This window comes from Leptinotarsa decemlineata, unplaced genomic scaffold, assembly GCF_025532065.1.
Source record: "Leptinotarsa decemlineata unplaced genomic scaffold, Ldec_3_MD MMD2_tig00004204_RagTag_RagTag, whole genome shotgun sequence".
In the NCBI taxonomy this organism is placed as follows: Eukaryota; Metazoa; Arthropoda; class Insecta; order Coleoptera; family Chrysomelidae; genus Leptinotarsa; species Leptinotarsa decemlineata.
The window spans coordinates 614,287-637,433 of NW_027412603.1; the positions used below are offsets into that span (position 1 = coordinate 614,287).

The window sequence follows — 23,147 nt, forward strand, 5'->3', positions numbered from 1 at the left end:
CCGGTTAAATTCTTCTTGTCTTCTTCATTTATTATATTTAAGGTTGGAAATATGCATTCAAAGGTCGTGTCTATAGACAAACATCTGGTATCAGAACGCTACCCTTAACCCACAGTGTTTCTTCCCAGGTTTTTTAAATCAATAACAATCTCTTTCAAGAATGGATGACATGGATGAATACCCAAACGTATATGGAATTTGTTAAGTACTCTAGAAATCTAGATGAATAATCTAAATATTTTAAGGGATCATTGTTGCTGGCTGGAAGAGGAAACTCTGGGAAAGCAATGAACCATCAAAATAACATTCAGTATTTGATAATAATTTTCTCAGAATCACTGTAATATACATTGTTGAAAGAAACAATCGGTTATTTGAAAGATAGATCGATATAGTGGAAGTTGAGCAGTTTTTGAAGATGAATTATATATTTGTGTTAGCTAGAGAAGTCTTCCTATCACGAAGTGAAATTAACTTTGGCACAGAAGATAATCTCTTTCCTCTGTTACACTAATGTCTCCAACGAAAGGAGTGGATAGGTGATGTGTGTGCAATTTTAAAGCTGTTCAGTTTTGTTTCTATAAACTATTGTCATTATAGCTTTTGATATTTTGATAAAAAAACTAAAAAACTCAAATAATAAATTTGTTATTTCATGTAAAATTATCTCGTTATGGAAACACAAATTTGTTGATTGATTTACTGGTTCTGCATATAATGATTTTCTGGTTCTGCATATAATTTTCTTTCATTTTTTGCTATATAATTTCGTATCTTAGAGAAAGCTGTCACTGGTACATAATGATCTTGTCACAGACTCGCTAAATGATGCGTTCTGGAATTACGAGTCATTATGAAAAGTTTTGTTCTACATTCACGGAAAAGAATTGTTGAAACCAGTGTTTAGAAATGTGTATTCATACTGTTGAACCAATGTTCGAGTTATTAGATTTTTATTGAAAATCTTTTTTTTTTTTTGCTAAACTCAATGTCAAGTAACATCAAAATTATAGGCCAGGGCTATACAAACTATTGATTCATATAGATCTATAGAAGATTAAAACAGTTTTAATCTTCCTCTTCAAAGATGATCACTTGGTGACCGAAACACGTGTCGAGGTGTTAAAAATAACTATTTGGTACTGGGAAAAAACTCCAGTAATATTCATTACTACACCAAAGGTTCCAAACAGTGCATCATAAGTCATATAGATCTGGCAATACCAATGGCAGAATATAACATTTTTCTCCCCATGAAATGATTAAAATCACAACTGTACACCGTGGCAGATACTTTGAAATTTCCTGCAAGCCCTGGATAAATAGCATTTATTATAAGATAGACTGCCGGCTACTATATGGGAGAATACTCACTTCAACTTCTCTCGGGTTCCTCTTGTAAGAAAAGGAATATATTCTTACCGGTGAGCATTTTTTTGAAGTCTGCGAACAGCTAGTAGTCGCTGGGAGTCAAATCTGACTGTAGTTTTGCCATTGTTTTGATTGACTTGTGACATGGTGCGTTGCCTTGATGCAACGGTGGCATAACCTTTCTAGTCGATTGTTGTGCTTTCGGGCACTTTGGACGAGGTTTACCAGTTTTTCTCCACTCAGATGAGGACCGTTTTGATTCCGGAGTGAAGTGATGGATCCACGTTTCATCTATTGTCACATTGCGACGTGAAACTTCCCGTTCGTTGTGTTTAAACATGGCCAAACATTGCTCAGAATCATCAAGACGTTCTTGTTTTTGGTCAATAGTGAGCTCGCGTAGCACCCTCTTTGAACAGAGCTTTCTTATAGTCAAATGTTCATGCAATATAAAGCCAACATGTTCTTTTGATAATTTTACAATGTCAGCTAACTTACGCAACTTCACTTTTCGATTATTTGAAACGATTTTGTGGATTTTTTATGTTTTCTGGTGAACTGTCTCATTTGGACGTCCACTGCGTTCTGCATCATTGGTGCCTCTACGTCCGACGTTGAATTGTTATTTCTGATGGAGCGGAGACCTTATAACACTTTTTAAGCCATTGCTTCGCTTGAACGGTATTTTTCCCATCAAGTAGCAGGGTAAAATTGAAACACGAAATTGTTTTTGATCTATTGTTTCGAAAATAACAAAAGTATTGTCACTCTTAGCGTAATAACTCACATACTTATGAGTAGAATATCATGAAATTTCAACAGGTTCCTTTCAGTACTAACTGAAAAAGCGTTTCTTTCAGACAATTGATTTCTACTGCACTTCTTCAAATGTTTTTCTGATTCGGCAATTTCTTCAACAAACAATTGTTTGTATATTTGATGAAAAATTCAATTTTATTTTTTCAAATCTTTCTGTTTTTGGTAAGTAAGTAGGTAATCAATAATTTTGGATCTGAAGAAACTGTGACAAATGGTTTTTCATTTCACTAAACTCCATTTCAAAATTGACATTCTGTATCTTCCATTTTTCCTTATCCGATTTCACTTGTATTTCCGATAGTTAAAGTATTTCTAGTATTTGATGTTAAAAGGACAATTGGAATGTATTAGGATTTCGAAAGAGCCGCGGTACCCTTATTAGTGGGAGTTCTTTAAAGTCTAAATCTTTCATTTCTGTCCGATTCTCATTTGTAAAGGAATCGTTTTCATGACAATTTAGAAATTAGACAGCCAGTTTATCTTGCAACAATCACCTTTCCTCTGAACTTCTCGATACGCATAATCAGCGTATTCTTTGGAATCAACACTATTTACATATTCAACTGGACAGTTTACAAAACAGCAACACGTGCTAGCTAGGAACAGTTATAGTATATTGATCTTTCACATCGATAGTGATGTTTTACTGTACAATAAATAACTATGGTGAATGCACTATATCACTATACAATAGCTTCCTAGTTAATGTATAGTAGAAAACTTGTGCGAAATTAGGATTAACGATATCATATCTTTTAACGTGCGATTCTTGGCCCAGATCGGTAGTATTTTCTTTTCGTCTCACAGTTGGGATCGAACCAATTCATAATGATCAAAATGAGTAGAATGAATCACCCACGCTAACCAATAAGATAGGACAGGACAGTATCTGAACCAGAAATCCAACCACCATCAATCGACTAAGAGAGGAATCATCAAGACTCTACTAGCAGTGCGTTCCACTAAGCACTCACAACGACCACGCTCACGACCACGGTTTTTGCCGTTCCACTTGGTTCTGGGCGTCACAATCATTAACTCAAGTGGAATGGATTTTGGAGCGTTTTGAGCGTTCATTTAAATAATACACATGGCACGTTTAAAAAAACAAAACAAAAAGTTGATGAGGTTATTTTACAATTTGTAAGTGTTATCAATAAGTTCTATTAATTGTTGGTTAACATGATTTATTAAACAAAATACTCCTCTAAAAATTTTAGAGGAGTATTTAACTAACTTATGTTCGTATATAATAAAAATGCCTTTTACGGCGGCAGTTTGAAATTTGTTGGTGCGTCGAAATAATGCTCCACAAAGTACTAGTTCTTCCAGCTCAGATGAAGAATGGAATACAATTTTACAAAAATATAATCGTGAAAAACGAAAACTTAGACCACGTATTATTGATTACGATAATGTAATTACTCGTTATTCAGATGAAGAATTTAAAAGTCATTTCAGGTAAATTATTTTTTATCACTCAATACACTATAGATTTTGAAAATTTTACTCATGGAATTCTTTATTGATCTCTTTAAACTTTCAAGATGTACGTTAAATTATTTACATGAGCTGATACAAGAAGATTTAGTCCGACGTGTTCCCGGATGTCCTACAATTCCTTCCCGTCATCAATTGATGATAGCTCTTTGGAAAATGGCCATAACAGATTCTTATAGGTTAATTTTTTTCAAATTAACCATTTTAGTATTATATACCATAATTCACAAGTATAAAATTAAACCCTTTTTTATTTAACGCACGTTCAGCATCTGCAGGAGAAAGTTTGAGATCCACAACAGTATCTCGTTCGGCACAATAGAACGATATTGTTGTTGTCGCCATGTTTGCTGCTTTTAGTTTTAAAAATTGCGCTCAGTTTCTCAAAACGCTCACATCGACCCACCTCTTGAGATGGGTCGTCGTGAGCTAGGCGTGAGCATAAGTAATGACGTCATTAATGACGTTTTCGCCGCGACCACAACGATCGCGGTCGCCATGTGGAACGCCTGAATGAGTATTTTAGGCGTTGTGAACGCTTAGTGGAACGCACAGTAGACCGTGCTTTCGGGCTCTGTGATACAAAGGAAGGTCTCGAAAAGGAACTAGGCATCATCAAAAATGACCTTCAACGGAATGGTTACTCCAGAGTGATGGTAGAAAAGGCTTTAGAAGAAGACAGCAATAGCTCCACCAGGAAGAGAAGCCGTCACAACCTGAATCAGGTAATTATAGGAAAGGATGAGAAGGATTGGGTCAAGTATAACATCAGGGCCTGCTTCAGATCTGGGAACATATTTGTTGTTAAAATAATAAGATGATATAATAATTTCTGAATCATTGTCGCCATCTACTGAGTGTAGTTCGAACATATGTTTCTTAGTTTAGTTTTGTGTTGGCAAAAATGTATGGTTTGTAACTAGTAGTTGAATGAAAAAAACAAAGTAGTTTATGGTTGCTTCGCAGTATTTTTTATTTTATCCAAAAATAGTAAAAACAGAATAGAAGCAAAACAGTGAAATCTATCATCCGTATCAGCCTCACAAAAACCAGGCCACCAAACGCGGACTGCGATTGCAAGAATTGCATTTACCGGTTACGAGTGCGGAGAATCATACATCGGTGAAACTAAGAGGTCATTGAAAGTTCGTATTGCTGAGCACAAGAAACACACACAGTGAGGATAAACTAGCAAATCCGGAATAGCAGAGCATGTTTGGACTCATCAACATAACATCAAGTGAGCTCAAGCTGAAATCATCCACAAAGAAGAACACTGGTTTAGGAATTCAAAGAAGCCGCGTATATGTTGTCCAACAACGCATTTAGTCAAGCTAGCGTAGAGATACGTAACATAGGAAAACCTCTAATCAAGCAAAAAACGGCCAACTCCCGTCAAAGGGTCATATCCCGCTAAAACCAATGAAGCGGAGAGAGGGAAGAGGGGATAGGTGAAAGCACTAGAATGACGTATAAATAGTCAGATCTCGGAGAAAAAGGGTAAGGGAGCCAGGCTCCAACCTGTTTGAAATGAAGACGACGTGCAGGAATAAGTCCAGTTATCACCCGAAGACGATTGTGGATACTAACAATCGAAACGTCGTGACGTAACTTGGTTTGAAATCTTTTAATTTTTCATTTTTTGTTAATAATTTTTTTTAATTTTTTCATTTTCAGCTTTTATTAATTTTTTATTTTTTTGTTTTTTTCGCTTAATCTTTTTATTTTTTTTTCAGGGATTTTAAATCAATTTATATTATATTAGACAATGGAAGTCCGTACTGATGAAATACACCACGAAACATTGTCAAACACCTTCAAACAAACAATAAGATAGGATCCAACCGAGATGTTTTCCTTGGTCATATTATTGTTTTTGTTCGACCTCTTAATATTGAAGGTCGTTGCTATCTTAGCGTTGCTGTTCTAACTTCAAGTCTATTAAAATAATAATAATAATAATAATAATATTTATTAACTTCTCTCGTTAAAAAGTATAAAATTTCTTTCACAAAATAGTACACAGTAACAAGGAAGACGTCCATAGTGTGTAAAACACAATAAACATAATACAATACAAATTAAAAAAATGGAGTGTAAAACAGTCAATACGTATTACTTGAAACTTATTGGTGTATAACGTCAATAAACATGGGTGTATATAGTAATACCAGAAAAACAGCGTTGTTTTCATTTGCCAGAAATCTCATTAGGGGTACTTTGTTCATTCACAATGAACCAAGACATACATCACTGAAATGTCCTTGACAAAACAATTCTGAGAGAGAGTGTCACTTGATTAAGTATTGGTGCAGTAAGCCACTACAGATAGAACTGTTTCGATCTACATAAAAGTTTCGGTCGATTACGATACCATAGATGGCGTTTTTCATAGGAGATGAATTCGTCAGTTTCAATATTAATACGGTTATTGAATAACAAAATACAAAAAATGGAAATATGACCCCTTGCAATGATTTTTTCATTAATCAGCTGTCGTTTCCACGCAACCAACCATCAAAAGTCGAAACTTGGTCAAGCTACGTAAAGAGATCTTACCTGTTAACACGCGATTCGTAGGTATATAGCAAGACATCACAGTAGTACATAAACTACAGACTGTTAATGTGTTCACAAAAAAAGAAGGCATCTCATGCCTGTCATAAAATGAATCTAAAATTTTTTTTTCTATCAGTACTAAGGAACTTTCTCTCAACGCACGTCAATTTCCTGATGATACTGACTTGTTTAGTGATCGTCATAGTCATCTTCATTTTCATCAGGTTGGAAATTTTTTCCCTTATCCTTTCAATTGAGATTCGTCAGGAGGACGAATGGTTCATAACGTAAGGTGTTTTGGTGGCGACATAAAGGTCAATGACCTCTATGCCGCTCTGGCCTTGTGTACCCCTTCCTGACTGGGGTATTTGATGAACAAACTGTTCATTTTAACAGACGTCGTGGGGCCTTCACTCAACCGAGCGACGGGGCCTTCTGAATCGAGTCGATCCTGAATCGAGTGGGCTTCCCTAACTAATGGGTTATCATGAGTTTCCACTGACTCGAAAACTCTCTGATTCCTCGATTGAATGGACTGCCGTATAGCTAACAGCTTCAAATCTCTGCGGATGGTTTCATTCCGCACGAACCATGGAGCATTCACCAGCATCCTGAGAAGTTTGTTTTGCAAACCTTTCCAAAATGGAGAGGTTTGACAGGGGGGTTTGTCCCCAAGCATCTCAAGCATACATGATGACAGGCTTGAACATCGTGTTGTATAGTAAAATCTTATTGTTAAGATTGAGTTTTGAATTTCTATTAACCAGAGGATAGAGTTTAGCTATCCTCATCTGCACTTTGCTCTTGATATAATCAATGTGATTTGCCTAGGTGAATCGGCGGTCTACACAAAGACCTAAGTACTTTACTCGCGTATGCCATTCGATCTCCCTGCTTGAAAGCGTTACCCTTGTGTCTGGAGAAACTTTACGTCTCCCCAAATCTATCGCCTGAGTTTTTTCTGGATTCACTCGAATCTTCCAGTCAAAGTACCAGCGTTCGAGGTCGTCCAATGCGCGTTGCATGTAGACGACCGCCAACGCCCGATAGTTGGATAATTCGACCAGTCTCAGGGCCTGCAGCTAGGTGGAGTGTGTCCTTCTGAAGCCGAATTGTTCGTCAGGCAGAACATTTCGGTCTTCAACTTCTTCTGTTAGCCTTTGCAGCACAACACGTTCAGCCAACACCGCCGTTGAGCAAAGCAGACTAATCGGACGATGATTTTCGGGATCATGACAACTACGGCATGCTTCCATCTTAGAGGGAAGTATCTGAGAGTGATTGAGCTGTGTATAATGTCCAGCAGGTATCTGATGGAGTTCTCCGGGAGCTGCTTCAACAACCTGCTGTTGATTGAATCAATTGCCGGAGCCTTCTTGGGTTTGGAGGCCCTAATGTACCCCTTCAGTTCTTCCCAAGTTGGACGGATCACGTCGTCATCATTTTCCCATCAGTCGAAACTGAATCTTCATTGTGTCTGCAAAGGCCAACGCCTTCTCGGCGGGGGAGTAGCATATGCCGCGCTGTCCGTGAAGAGGGAGGGAGCGGTTTTCTTCTTCTCGAGCCTGCGGATGACTCGCCAGCACTCGTCATCCCCAGGTTCGAGCGATTCCAAACACTCGCTCCACCTCTCGTTTCTCTAGTCAGTGATGGCCTGTTTAACCTGGTTGGTCATCCTGCTGCCACAGCCTTGTATCCAGGCTAGAGATTCCGCTGATAAACTCTTCTTTCCCTGATAAGGTTCGTTATCCTGCGCGGAAAGCGTTGTTCACAGACAATTCGAAATCTGCCATTGCCGCGTCGAGACCGTTGCGAGTTTGAAGCACCTCGTTTGTACATGTCTCCACTAGGTGAGCCTTGAAGGCTTCCCAATCCGTGGATGATCGAATGCGATAATCCTGAGGAGGGGGATCATCACCCAGCATCAGGATGACTGGATTATGATCTGAGTCAAGTTCTGACAAAGTGTACACTTCGCAGGACATGGAGACGTTCCTGAGCAGTGCGATATCAAGCACGTCAGGCCTCAAATCCCCGCGGTAGAACGTGGGCTCATCTGGACCCATCACTCGATACTCATGCCTGTCAGCATGCGCATGAAGCGCTCAGCCGTTCGCATTGGTGAGCCTACTCCACAGATTGTGCTTGGCGTTGAAGTCACCAGCAGCAATTAGGGAATTATTGAACACCGGCTTTTAAGGTAATACCTTAATAAAGTTAAGCCTTATTTGAATAAAGCAAAACCTCAAATGTCAGGGTAGAAATTGAGTTATTGGAAGTCATTCTTTAAATTGACAGTTCTTAGGACAGCGACATTTTTATATCTAACCTAAAAAAAAAACTACTTGTGTCTTTGCAGTTCAAATTTCAGTGATATTTTATTGTAATTTTGATAGCGGTTTAGAACAGTATGGAAAATATTTTGGAAGACGTAATTTTAGGCGGTGGGGCCGATGAAGATATTGAATTTGTTATAATGAATAATATTTTAATTAACAGAGATGAGGAAGGCCAAGGTCCCCCTTTCGAGTTGGAAAACCTGAGTGATGAGGAAGTAGTTAAAAACTTTAGATTCCAAAGGGGACATCTTCAAAGAATTAAAAATGTTTTTTTAATTCCTGATGAGGTTGTCACGGAGGCTGGTGATCGTGTCAATGGTAGGCTTTATTGTTGCCGGCTCCACACATTGAGCCCAATGGCCTTTATCACAGTGTACTTATATATATATATATATATATATATATATATATATATATATATATATATATATATATATATATATATATATATATATATATATCCATCCAAACTGTATCAACTTGATATAGTTCAGATGATACTGTATCAACTTGATACAGTTTATATGATCGATAAAGAAATATTTATCGATTTTTTTCATATTGATTTTTGAGTTGTGTCCCTTTAGAAATACTAGTGCGATATATATATATATATATATATATATATATATATATATATATATATATATATATATATATGTTATATATATATATATATGTGTTAAGCAGAAGTACATTTTTTTGGTTAACAAAAAAATACATTTAAAAATATTTCTGTTTCAGGATTAAAAGCATTGTGCATAGTACTAAAGAGGTTAGCCTATCCAAGTAGACTTATTGACCTAAAAACCTTTTTCAATATGTCTGCGCAATCATTGTCTCAAGTAATCCGGACAACAGTAGATATAATGATTGCCCAAAAAGGGGACCTTTTATTGGACTTAAACCTTCTACAGTGGTTAGACAGGCAAAAACTGGAATCATATGCTCAAGTATATTGATGGATCTGATGATTATTAAAGCATTCCACAATAATTTTAGAATGCTTTAATAATAATCGGATTCAAATTGTTTAATACAAATCAAATCTATTTTTTACTTTATTACAATATTTGCCTTTTTTTAGCTTTATTCAGAAGTATAGTAGAACTGTAGTAGTACTATAGTAGCACTGTAGTAGGTAATTTAGATATCTTTATTATTTTAGGCAATTCTTGCAAAGGGGACAGCTATAAATAACTGCTGGGGATTCATTGATGGAACTGCCCGTGCAATGTGTCGTCCTTCCATTAACCAGGAAGAATACTATTCTGGACACAAGTTTCATTGCCTCAAATATCAAAGTGTGTTTTGTCCAGATGGCATAATCACAATTTTAATGGGAGCATTTCCTGGACGTAGGCATGATGCAGGCATATTTAGGTATTGTTGGTACTATAAGTAATTTATTAGTCTGAACACTATATTTTTTTAGGGAGAGCAATTTGTACCAGCAACTGGAAGAGAAAGTAGTGTTTGGTGAAAATGATAAATTTGTTTTGTTTGGTGACCAGGGATATGGCCTTATGGAATTACTTATCACCCCTTTTCCAGGGTAGCCAAATAGGTTGCGACCTCAACAATTACAATTTAATTATTCGATGAAAACTCTTCGAGTTGCAGTTGAATGGGGTTTTTCGAAAATTATACAACAATTTGTATTTATAGATTTAAAAAAAAATCAAAAACTATTAATGCAGGACTTGCAGTCCCTATATAAGGTCTCTGTATTATTAACAAATGCACACACATGTTTATACAGTGGTCAAACAGCAGACTACTTTAATCTGCAACCCCCAAATTTAGAGGAATATTTTGGATAGTTTTTTGTAATAATTGTTGAAATTTAAAAAAAATATAATTTATTATATCAGTCTTTTATTGAAGTCAACAATTATATATTGGACAAAATTTTACAAAAGTAACATTCCTAAACCTACAAAAAACATAACATTGTTACAAAAGTCAGTCTTAGACAGTCAACAAAAATATATTAGACTCTAATTTATAATTATTAAATCGACAAAAGTAACATTCCTATTCTTACAAAAACTTAATATTTTTACAAAACTTTCTTTAAATCACATTTTTTTCAAATCACAACTTTATACTCTAAAAATATCAATCATTTTTGGTTTCAATCGAAGGAAGGTCAAAAAATATACAAAACCAACAGATATAATCTGTCAAAATTATACCTTATTGCACTTTTGTGCAAGAGTATCTATCAGTTTTTGCAATATGTTAAAAGTAACTTCTTTTTCTTTTTTTTTTTCTCCATCCATTCGCTGTTTCCGTTCTTCATTTTCAAGTTCTAATTTTTGTTTTTCTAATTTTAGCTTTTCTTCATTAAGATTAATTTGTCTTTCTTGTAAAGCAATTTTTCGCTCTTCTAGTTCTAATTCATTTTTTCTTATGGCATAGTCTCTCTCCTGTTTTTGAAATAAATATGTCAAGGCATTTCTTCTAATAGGTTGTCTTTTAATTCGCGTCCCCGAAGGGCCTAACATGTTAATTGAGTTTACAATTTTTTTAGACTAAAATTGCGATTTTACAAACAATAAGGATGAGTTTATCAAACAAAATCATTATTTTGAAAACAAAAAATACAAATATACAATCTGTATTTTTGTATTTTATTGTGACCCCGGGTGCACATTATAAAAGAATGAAACAATAGTCAAACTAGGTACTGCTTACCTAGTACACTACTTTTTTGGTCTGTAGACTGTGTTTTACGTATTGGAGTGGCAGTTGATTCCAGACACCCTCGAGTCTTTTTAGGACTTATGACCTCCAAGGTCCTTTTATCACAACTATTTTAACTCAAAGAATTTATCTCCAATGTATTTGTATTATTAATTTGGTGACTTGGCGGCTCCAGCTCAATGTCAACACAGCTAGCTGAAATAAATAGAACAATAATCTAAGGTAAGTATTTGTCTTCTGGAGATTTTAGAAACGAAAATGAGAATTAATTTTCTTCTATTTGCCAAGAGGTATACAAACATGACTATATTTGAATTTGAGCAACACTTACCATAATCATGATCATAAAAAAAGATTTCATTTTCTTGGTCACATATGTTATAATTTCTTGTAAAACAAATTTGCCATTGTCTTGATTTTGGTTACATACTTGTTTGGTGGATGTGGAGGCATTTTCATTTATATGTTCCACTTGATCCAGGTAACTGTTTCTCACTTTTTTGCCTAACTGCGATAATTGTAAGTCTCTTGGAGTTTTTTTCTTTTGCCTGTCTAGGCCTACAAAGTCTAGGCATATACACTAGCTTCTTGAAGTAGTAAGTCCCTTTCTGAACAATCCTCAATTCCTGATCTACAAAATATTGACGGATTTACTAACGTTTAAATCCCTTGAGGGTTTAGGCGTAAGCAGAAAGTATATTGTAAACCCAACTGAGTTTTGAGCAAACGATCACAAAAGGAACCCTAAACCATAAAAAAATCCAATATATTATTTCTCCTTATGCTTAACATGGGGCTAAGAGACTAGACCCGGGTTTCGCATTATTGAATCTGGCTGTAAGGATTCAACCACAAGATTTACCACAACTGACCTAATGCTAAACCATTTTATATTGAAAGTGGAAATATATATATATATATATATATATATATATATATATATATATATATATATATATACATATATACATATATATATATATATATATATATATATATATATATATATATATATATATATATATATATATATATATATATATATATATGGGTGTGGAGGCATATATAAATAATTGTTGTACTTCCATATAAATCCTACAAGTGTTCCTATAGTTCCTGAAATCTGCCATTTTTTCCTTACCTAACTTTATCAACCTCAGATGTTGTTTGATTGTTCTAATTGTGAAGGCCTTGCCAGTCGAAATTTGCATGTTCTGCTTTATCACCTCCCATCCTTCGGGATTTGATAGGGGATTTCGTCCTACAAATTCTCTCAATAGAGCCAAATCATCATTATAAGTAAACCTTAATCTGTTTTTTTTTCGTGCTGTAGTCTTGACCAAGGTTTCGTATTGGTCCACTCATATTTTATAATTTAAACTTAAAGATTAAAAAAAAGTTGATGTTGACAACCGTTTTTTGTTAGGTTAGGTTTGGCGAATAAGGGAAATAAGGAAACGTTAAATACTTACCGTATCTAGTCGTAAATAGGGGAAAGCAGTATTTTATTATGGTTCCCTTATTAAATTTTTCCTAGTGCGCATGCGTACCTCCCATTTTCGGAACGACCATAATAAGGCATTTACCTTATAGCGTTTCCAATAATTCCCTATTGTGGGGTATTTGTCGATATTAGCAGTTCATCCAGTGATTCTGGGAGTAGACGATTCCGCGAAGGGTTGTAAACTGAGATTAACGATCTCTTCTCAGTTGGAGCTAAACGCCCACGGCTTCCGTGGCATGAAACTGATCCGAGTCAATGCCGGATTGTATGTGAGGAATATTACGTTTGACAAAAATGCCAACTCCTCCTTCAGCACGTCCAACGCGTTTCCTGTGGTAAAAACGGTAGTTTGGAATACCAAAAGGTTCACTGTGCAGGTGGGTTTCCTGCACCAGTGCAACATCGATGTTTTGTTGTATTAGAAAATTCTCCAAATCTAATTTCTTGTTTGAAATACTGTTGGCATTCCAAAATACAACCTTAAGAGAATTAGGCAATGTTGGTTGTCTAACAGGTTCCAGTTAGCACGTTGGTGTTCACCGTAAACATCTTTTCGAGTACGGGGAACTGAATGAAGAGTTTCTTCATCTGGTCCAGAGCGGAACAGATGTCACTAACCTTCGACGGGCGAGGACTACTGGGCGCCTCGGTCGGCCTGGCGGAGGTGTTACCGCTCTTGGCCGCTCCTGCGTAGCTCATTCCCGGGCGTGTGTGTGCCAGATGCTCCGGCATGATGTTTTCCAGGTGTGGGTGCATTTCAGGGGGCATTTGCAGCTACTTTGGTCCTCCTGCGAACCCTAGGGAACTTAGGACAACCGCGGTAGTTTGTAGTATGCACACCCTTACAATTATTGCACTTGGGCGGGTCTGCTCGTGACTTCTTGCACTCACCTGAAAGGTGTCTGCCGGCGCATTTGACGCAAATGGGAATAGCTAGGCAGTTCCGTTGGCTATGCCCGAACCACTGACATCGGTGATACTGTCCTACCAGTGTTTTTTGGTGTTGTGGCTCAACCGTAACTTTAACGTTAAGGAGATCTCGGATGTCATAAATATGCTTCTGATTTTGGTTCACTTGAAACAAAACCAGGAGAAGTGGTCGATTTCCTCGCATTATTCTCGAATGATGATTGGAAACCTTTTTCAACCAAGGCGTCCTCGATGTCAGTGGTCTCCAGATGCTCCGGGACTTCTCTGAGCACGGCTCTGATTTGCCTGTCTTCAGGTAAGGTATACGTGTGGTGGGAGATTTTTCCCTCACCAATAGTTTGGACATACTCCTGTAGTCCTCGGACGAAGAAGGCTGAAATTTGATGCGTTCAGCCATGTTTACTGCCTTGGTGAAGTTCACCTTATGGAAGGCAGCCAGCTTTGTGAATTGACCCACTTGTCCTTCTGGCGAACGACAATCTGGGGCACCTAGGACGCGGAGGAAGAGGGGAACTAGTTCTCTGATCGTTGGAGTTTTCAACCTGATTTAGATTTTGGGATTACTGTTTTGGGCCACCCTGTATAGTCGAAATCGATTTTTCAGACCTATTGTCGTTAACCAACATTTAATGGTCACCATCGACGGAAGACTCGTTGTTGAGAGTTCTGACTCTGCAGTGTTGTTCTTGGCTTCGTCCCGGAGCTTTGACATCGTTTTAGCCACTTTTTTGGGCTTGTAGCCGGTATTTTTGTTTACTGGAGCGACTGGTTTAGATGGAAGAGGAGGAAACTTTTCTGGAAGGCGACGCTTTTTGTTGGCCGGTTCTTGAGGCTTGATCGTATTGTCGTCGTTGTTTGTCTCAGACTGAGCAGAGAGGGCGGTGCCGACGGGAGTATCTCTGGAGGATACATTCCGTGACGGACGCTCAAGAAGCTCCTTGGCCCCTGGTGGAGGGCCAGAGGGCTCCCGAACTGCCGCCACGGGGCTGTCCCTTAGCAGCTCTGATGACTCAGGCGATCAAGCAATTAACTCATGAAGGTAATTACTTCACCCCTGTCCCTGGCCATCAGGCTGTCAAGCAGTTCCTCCATACTGCTGTCGAAAAACTCACCCTTTGATATCCCATGGGTAGGCGATGAACAGTTCCGTGAAAGTGATAGTTTGAACACACTTACCAGAAGTCTGGGAGGGTCCTTGCGCACTACAACCATACAATATATACAACCAACGCATTCACTATCTCATTAATAGGAGATATGTAACTACTGGTGAATGGCTGATCATCCATCAGAAATAGTCGTATTTGTGGAAAAAACTTCCAAATTATCGCAGCGAAAAATATTCTGTATGTCACTTTGACAGCTAACGTCAGAATTTGGTTAGTGATACCACCATACATTACTTATATACGGTGGTGATACTGATCTTGAACAAGTGAGAAATATTGTTACTACTTGTGAGTTGTGAGATCGCAGTAAGTCAGGTTTGAGGCTGTCACTCGGGCTAAGTATTTCGAAAAGTGTGACCCATGAAGATCTACGCGTGTACAAAAAAAAACTCTGCTTTCATAAATGACTAAAATACAGGGGTGTCTTTATCTAAAGTGTGTCATACTGTGGACAACAATCTGGAATATGACTTTTTACTTCGACTTTAAAGAGATTACATTGGACTCAACTTCTACCTGTGCACTGTAGTCTGGGACTATCAGCTAGACAAAAAAACAGATATCAATCATGCCACAGATTTTTTTTTTCAATATTTTATATAGCCAAGCAATTTCATTCCTTATTCCAGCAAGCCAAAATTTTCTTGTTGGTTTAGCAATGATATGAAATATTTGATATTTGAAAAAAAAAGCTCACAAAAATTACAAAATTAGTAACAGGTGAGATGATTAATTGATTTTCTCTGAACTAAGAAAATAGTATAAAATAATGAGTAAAGAATGTTATGGTATGTATAAAAGGGGTGGAAAACAACGTAGGTAGGAACATTAAGAAACTCTGGAACTTTGTTAACCAAAAGAGGAAAAATCATGGTTTACCTGATACAATGTATTTAGAAGAACAATTATCACGTATAGCAGGAAATGAAATTGCTAATTGTTTTGCACGACAGTTCCAATCAGTCTACAAACAAGACACTGCAAATGCTCATTTATTACAATTCAATCACGAGAAAATTATCAATATGAGTTCATGTAACTTCGGCTTGAAAACCATATTAAATGAATAATACCAATTAGACCCGACAAAAGATCCACGAATTTGCCCAATTTGTGCTGAATGCCTTGGAACAAAAGTACCAGATGATTTTAATTTACACAGGCTTTTCCAAGGCATTCGACACAGTTCTGTATATTGGAACCAGACGAATGTAAGTCTAAATATAACAATTCTCAGGTTTTTACTTTGCTGTATGTTGAACTAACCACTCAAGTTGAAAAATCGCCTTTTGTGTTTTCTAAGGTTTTTGAGCTCTGCAGCAAAGCCTAGAGTCCATTTTTTAGAGGGTTTGTATACTCCTAAAAAGTTAGCCTCGAGGGACTTACCTTAGTCTGATTCTGAGATTTTGTATCTGAGGAGATTTACGTCACGTCAGGAGTGTCACAGGGAAGCTACCTAGCCCCTTCTTGTTCAATATCCATCAATAATATTAAAGAAATATCTAAAACCTTCAAAATTTTTGCTGTTAGCAGATGATCTTAAAATCTGTAGACGTGTCATCAACAAGCAACAATGTGAGAATGTTCAAAGGGACTTCACCTCAATTGTCAAATGGTGTTCCGAAAACTACATGAAACTGAATGTAAATAAATGCAATCTTTTTATCAATCACTTGAACATATTGAATTTGGTTATAACATTGATGGCAAACTTCTCACAAAGGCAAACATTGTTGATTTTCATCACAACTATAAGCAGGTTTTGAATAGGGCGACAAAAATGCTGAGCTTTGTGTGTAGGACCACAAGAGAATTCATAAATGTTAATTCCATTAGAACCCTTTATTATTCTTTGGTTAAATCAATATTGGAGTATTGTTCATGTATATGGTCGCTAACATATGAAATCTGTATAAACAAAAAAAAAATAACTCAGAACGAATTTCTAAGATATCTATCTTATAAATTGAATATACCTTCAACTGAAAACACACTTAGAGAAGTTCGCACTATAACAGAAATATTTAAACTGAGTACTCGTAAGTTTATGCAGACATCAGATTTCTACAGGAGATTTTGAAATATCATGTTGATTGTCCATAACTCTTGTCTATAATTGGTCTACATGTTCCAGCCATAGTAACTCGTAACGTTTGACGTTTGCAACTGATTTCCATAAATGCAATTATAGAAAATACTTACCATTATCCAGAATTGTATTGAATGCTAATGATATTCAAGTAGATCTGTTTAAAATCTCTAACTAGCTTGAAAAACAATACATAGATGTGCACATGTATATACATACATACATATAGTATTATATATATATATATATATATATTTGTTCATTGCATATTGGTGAGCCCGGTATATGAACGGGGCGTTGGTCCACCCAGCACTTCCCGAATATATTTAGGTATATACTTTTCGGAATACTCTTCAGTGGTATGATTTTATTAATAGGCGCATCAGAGGGGTAGATTTTTTCTGAAAATAAAAATTTTACATATCCTTTAAACCTTTGTCAGCCCCATGCTGTTGGTCAGCCCATAGTTATACAAATCGCTATATGAAGAGCATCTTGGTAAGCCCTACAATGCTGCCACATCGAAGGGCTGACCAGGAACGCGATCCATTTCAGTGTATCATTGGATTTCATCGTGAGGGTATCAAGTGTTTTTAAAATCCTGGCAAATCCAGTTTTTCAGAAGTGAACTATGTGTTAGTTTACCGGAAAAAATATATTAGGAAAAGAAAAAGATGCCGTTACTATTGACTATTTATGTTTCATATAGTTTCTGTATTATGTATGATTGATTACTTGTTTATTTTGTGGTAATTCATGATCACTTTAATGAAATGAATAAAAACACTTTTGTCTAAGTACCACTAGTTGATTTTATGTATACGACCAGTTTCGGGTTTGACCCCGCATTATTAAGTATTTTTTCAATACTTCAAATCAAATTTTTATTTCCGTAGACCTAGGGACGGCATGGAAAAAGTCACATAACTCAGTACAATTACAATGAGGTCACAATCATAAAACAACATAATTATATGATATATTACATAACATTCAGACCATAAAAGGGGTACAAAAATTAAAATTTAAAATTCCAAATCAGACTGAAAAAATTCATCAAGCGAATAAAATACCTTTTCACATAATACTTTCCGAACTTTTTGTTTAGAGAGCTTTACACTAGTTATTTTTTAATGGATATTGGGAGCTTGTTGTACAGTTTTTTTGACATGATATGAGGTCCATTAGTCACCTTGGCTAACTTATGACTAGGACTTAAAATGTTATAGTTTTTTCTCAGAGTAAAGCCCGAAAGAAGACATGTATCATCTCTGTTCTAAAACTTGGAGCAATTTGATTTAACGTAGATTACGCAATTAAAAATATACATGCAAGTAACAGTTAATATATTCAACTTTGCAAATAGTGGTTTACAGGAATCGAGTTTTTTTTTAAAACAAATTGTTCTAATATTTTTTTTCTGGAAAATTAATAAGACACTAATTCTATTGCAGTTGCCAAAACAAATAATACAGTAATTGAGGGCAGAGTAAATATATGCATAATAGTAACTTTTAAGAATTTCAATAGACACAAAATTACGCAGATTCCATATAACGAAACAATGTGTCGCTAATTTCTTCAGTATGAAATCAACATGATGATTCCAATTGAGTTGGGAATCAATAAAAACTCCTAAAATTTTTTTATAGTTTACCTGTTCAATATTTTTAATCTCAGACCTAACCAATACACTACAATCAGTTTCCTGAATTGTAAAGAAAATGGTGTTGGTTTTAAGATTATTTAGAATCAAGCCATTCTTAGAACAATAATTTTGCATGTTGAATACAGCATCATTTGCTCTTACTGACAATGTTTCACATTCCGAACCACTGACAGTAAAAGATGTGTCATCAGCAAATTGTATAGAGCACTGTGGATGATTAATTTTTGAAAGGTCATTAACAAATAAAATAAATAGTGTAGGCCCCAAAACACTACCTTGGGGCACACCTGTAACAACGTTTCGAAATTCAGAGAAAAATGACCCAGTCTGAAACCTAACTTTAACAACCTGTGTACGACCAGTTGAATAGGTTTCAATCCATTTCAGACTTGGATCACGAACGCCCATGCCAAACAGTTCATCAAGAAGAAGACCATGATGACTGATATCAAACGCTCGTTGTTGAAGTTTGATAATACATGATTATGTAGAGAAAGGATGACATCCTGGGTTGACAAGCCCACTTGAAACCCATATTGGTTGTCAGATACGATATTGTATTTATTTAAAAAGGACACAAGTTTTGATATGATTCTTCAAATATTTTCGAAAATGGAGATAGTAAAGCAATACCTCTGTAGTTCGACATTACATGCTTATCGCTTTTTTTATAGACTGGGACGACCATTGTTTGCTTAAGTCGGGAAGGAAAAATACCTTCAGAGGAAGATAAATTGATTAGATGAATCAGAGGTTCCATTATTTTCAAAGCAGCCTTCATTAAAACATTGCCTGGCAATTGATCAGCCCCACTGGAATTTTTCGAACATGCGAATTTAATTATTTCCACGAGTTCAGTTTCATCTATTAGATAGAGGAAAATACTCTCAGTTTTTACACAACGATTTTCAATGCCACCAGGTGCAGTATTTTTTACTAATGACTCCACTTAATCGACAAAATAACTACTAAATGCTTGAGATATACCGGGACCATCGTCAACAAGTACACCATCGCCAATGTCTTAGATGAATCGTTAATAATAGTATTTTTTCTGATGATAGACCAGGCAGCTTCAGATTTATGTTGAGCCTTGAGGAATTGATTATTAAAGTATTGACTTTTTGAGAGCACAATTTTTTGTCTATGATTTTTTAAAAGTTGCTTATATTGACCCAATAAATGTACATTGGTTTGGCTCTTGTTCAAATTATAAATATCTCTGAGTAATATACCTTCTTCAACGATATCCTTAGTAATCCATGGTTTGTGTCTACTTGAATTTTGATTTTGTTTAATTTTTTGAAACTGTTTAGGAAAGGATATATCAAAAGGTTGAAGAAAAACATCATGAAAATGGGAAAATTTAGTATCAAGTCAAATTCAGTGAAGTATAGAAAATTGCACTTTTCATCCGATAATAAATTTATGAAATGGAGGATATTATGATCATCAAAATTTCTCTTCAAAAAATAATGGTATATATCAGTGGCGACGAAATTTATAGGTAAGGTAATACTTGGTAATGGGGTCAAACCCGAAAACGGTCATATAAATAAAATCAAATATAGGTAATTAGACAAAAGTGTTTTTATTAATTTCATTAAAGTTTCAGTATTCCTACGAAATCTGCAATTGTTTGACACGCGTTAACTATTTTGGCGCGAAACTCTTTGAGAACCGTTAAGATCTTTGCAATGATCCTAATGCTATTTTGTTAATTGGCTTGCCAATATTTTGCTATACTTGGAGAATAATTAGAGAATATATAGGTATATGACGATTACAAATAAATATCATAGAATCTACTTAATTTTAAGTAATTCACTGTTTTCCAATTCCTAACTCAAATGAAATATTATTTTCCTGTGTTTTTATTTTTAGTTCGAATGGATGTTCCAAATTTGGTATATCGATTTGATGCGAATGTGTGTAGAAAGTAGCAAGTATTAGAATAAATATGATACTTCACGGAAGCTCATCAATTTTTTTTTATCAAATAGACGTTACAGTTTGTTCAGGACTGTTGTATTAAATATTCATTATGCATGTATTTCTTCAAGTATTACGATATCCATTTATCACTAGTGAATAATGAAATCATTACAGAAAAGCAAGTAGGCAAGTTCGTTGAATATGTCAATTCCATCCACCCGTCAATAAAATTTACCACTGAGAGGAAGGTAAATAATTCATTAAATTACCTTGACTCAACCATTACAAAAAATAACAATGAACATGAATTTGCAATTTTCCACAAACCATCTTACACGGACATTATCATACATAATTCCTCTACGCACTCTTACCAGCATAAAGTTGCTGCATTCAATAATATTCTTCATAGACTATTGAATAATTTCCAGAGAGAGCTGAGTTTGATCAAACAAATCAAACAAAAACTACAAAAGCAAGCCATGGACCATATCTACCCAAATTCAAGATGCGATAACGTCAGTTATGAGACATTGTCATTTTTGGCTGAACCAACCAATAATATTTTTTTGAAGAAAGACTGCGTAAACTTAGCTCACAGAAATAGTAATAGTCCGAATAATAGTGTAAGTGCATTTATTAAAAACAATAAAGACAAAACTTCGGTATCGGATAGATCAGGAGTATATCAGCTGAGTTGTGGCTCTTGCCCAAAACTGTATAATGGCCAAACAGGGAGAATATTTTCCAAAGAATTAAAAGCTTAGATGTAATTTTGTGAATAGAAAGACCAATTTCACATTTGCAAACCATCTTTTAGCAGAAGTACATGAGTTCAGTCATGAATATGACATGTTATATTTAGAAGAGAAGAGTTTGAAATTCAATCTTCTAAAATGTCAAGCAATCAATAGATTCAAGAATTCGGGTAACTAACTAAATGATCAATTAGAATTGAATAACCGTTACTGAATATTTTTCAAATGTGGGGACTGGGACATAAGCTCAGGTCATTTAATCCATTACAAACTCAAGTACTTGAAATGTAGGTACTTTAAATTTTAAAATTAGGTATACCAAGCATTAAATTTGTAAAATATAGTAGATAAAGATACGCCCGAAGAAGCCATTGTATGGCGAAACACGTGTCGCGTTTTTATAAAACTGTTTAGTGGAACATTTTTGGCTGTGAGTTTTAGAAAGTATTTTGAAGTGTTTTGTGTGAGAAACTTTGCCAAAAATCCGACAGATATAATTCAACGCGACAAAAGTTGTTTTTTTTAGGAACTTGACAATAGAAATAATTGTTGTATACGTTTTTGTGAGAGATTGTATCAATTAATCTAAAAAGTCGTTCACTTATACTTCAAGGTCCTTCTTCACAGTAAATTAGAAATCAACCCTGAAAAATCATCGTTGAATTCCTGATAAAATCACTTATCCAATAGATGGCATATATGGGGTTATTTTGTTTGATATTTTGAAGAGGAGTGTGTACGCAACTTAGAGATACCTTATATTATTTCACAAAAATTAGGTGTTTCGGGAAATTTACATTACTGTCTTATATATGGAGATATTGGACGTGGTTCCTTTTGAAAAAAATTCCCTATATGCAATCAATTATTTATATTTTGAGCTGTTTTGGAATCATCCGTATCTCTGAGTATAGGTTGGAAATGAGTCAAATCACTTTTCAGTATCGTCCTTCCATTTTTTATTTTTATCATTCATTTTTGGATCCATTTTCAACCCATTTGATATCTTGATAGAGTTTTTCAACACACTGATCTCATTTCAGATCATCAGACACGCACAGTTTTGAAAACAATAAAACCTTCTCAAAAACAAACTTGGTCTAAGGAGCAAAACGAAATATAGTCAAAAAGTTTTTCGCTCCGAAAAAAAAAGAAGTGCTAGAATTGAATTAGTTCTTGTTTGTATCTAAAATATAAGGAAAAGAAATATTCATCATTATTAAAAAGTAGAAACTGGGCTGCAATCAAAGAATACGTTTACTGTTGTTATAGAAAGAAGAAATAATATTAATAATTTTCATTTGATATTTTTTTACCCATGTTGTAGTTTCATTTCATTAGAAATTATGTTATTTTTTCATACTACGTGTTTATTAGTTTACCGAAAAAATTTTGTCAGCAGTTCTCAAATTGAAGAATAATACTCCATTCAAATAAATGTTTATTCAACCTGATCAAATTTTTTCTGTGCTGAAATATTCCAAGTCTTTTTTATTTTGATTGAAATGTCTGCTGCAGGTTATAATCGATGATGATATGACGTATTCATCGTCATGAACAGTCAACATAATAAAAAAACATTGGTTTAATCTCCACTTCATTATGTTCAACCTGAACAACATCATACCTCCAAAAACTGAAAGGGAGTTTTCGAAAAAACTATTGCTAAGAAAAAGAGAATGGAAACTTATTACTAATATCTGTTTCACAAATTATATCTTACCTTATGCTAGTCACTCAGAATTTCGTTTCGTCATAGAAAACATACTTAGTGCGATTTTTACCTAATGTCATTT

General features: G+C 35.3%; 1 protein-coding gene and 1 long non-coding RNA gene across 4 annotated transcripts; one reads left to right on the forward strand and one right to left on the reverse strand.

The window, feature by feature from the left end:
* The first annotated feature begins 8,590 nt into the window (after positions 1-8,590).
* LOC141483777 (uncharacterized) lies at positions 8,591-10,275 on the forward strand. The gene is made up of 4 exons (XM_074178610.1): positions 8,591-8,906; positions 9,333-9,541; positions 9,757-9,971; positions 10,024-10,275. The coding sequence occupies exons 1-4, from the start codon at positions 8,660-8,662 to the stop codon at positions 10,145-10,147; spliced, it is 795 nt and encodes a 264-aa protein (XP_074034711.1). The 5' UTR covers positions 8,591-8,659; the 3' UTR covers positions 10,148-10,275.
* Positions 10,276-10,502: 227 nt separating this feature from the next.
* On the reverse strand, positions 10,503-12,907 carry LOC141483778 (uncharacterized). 3 transcript variants are annotated; one of them, XR_012466286.1, is made up of 4 exons: positions 12,439-12,732; positions 11,629-11,928; positions 11,289-11,492; positions 10,503-11,020 (listed from the first exon to the last, which is right to left on the reverse strand). It is a non-coding gene; the product is annotated as an uncharacterized lncRNA (long non-coding RNA). The 3 variants fall into 3 exon arrangements; XR_012466285.1 differs by lacking the exon at positions 10,503-11,020 and adding an exon at positions 12,770-12,907 and having other exon boundaries at positions 11,027-11,492; positions 12,439-12,558; XR_012466284.1 differs by lacking the exon at positions 10,503-11,020 and having other exon boundaries at positions 11,027-11,492; positions 12,439-12,728.
* Positions 12,908-23,147: the final 10,240 nt, after the last annotated feature.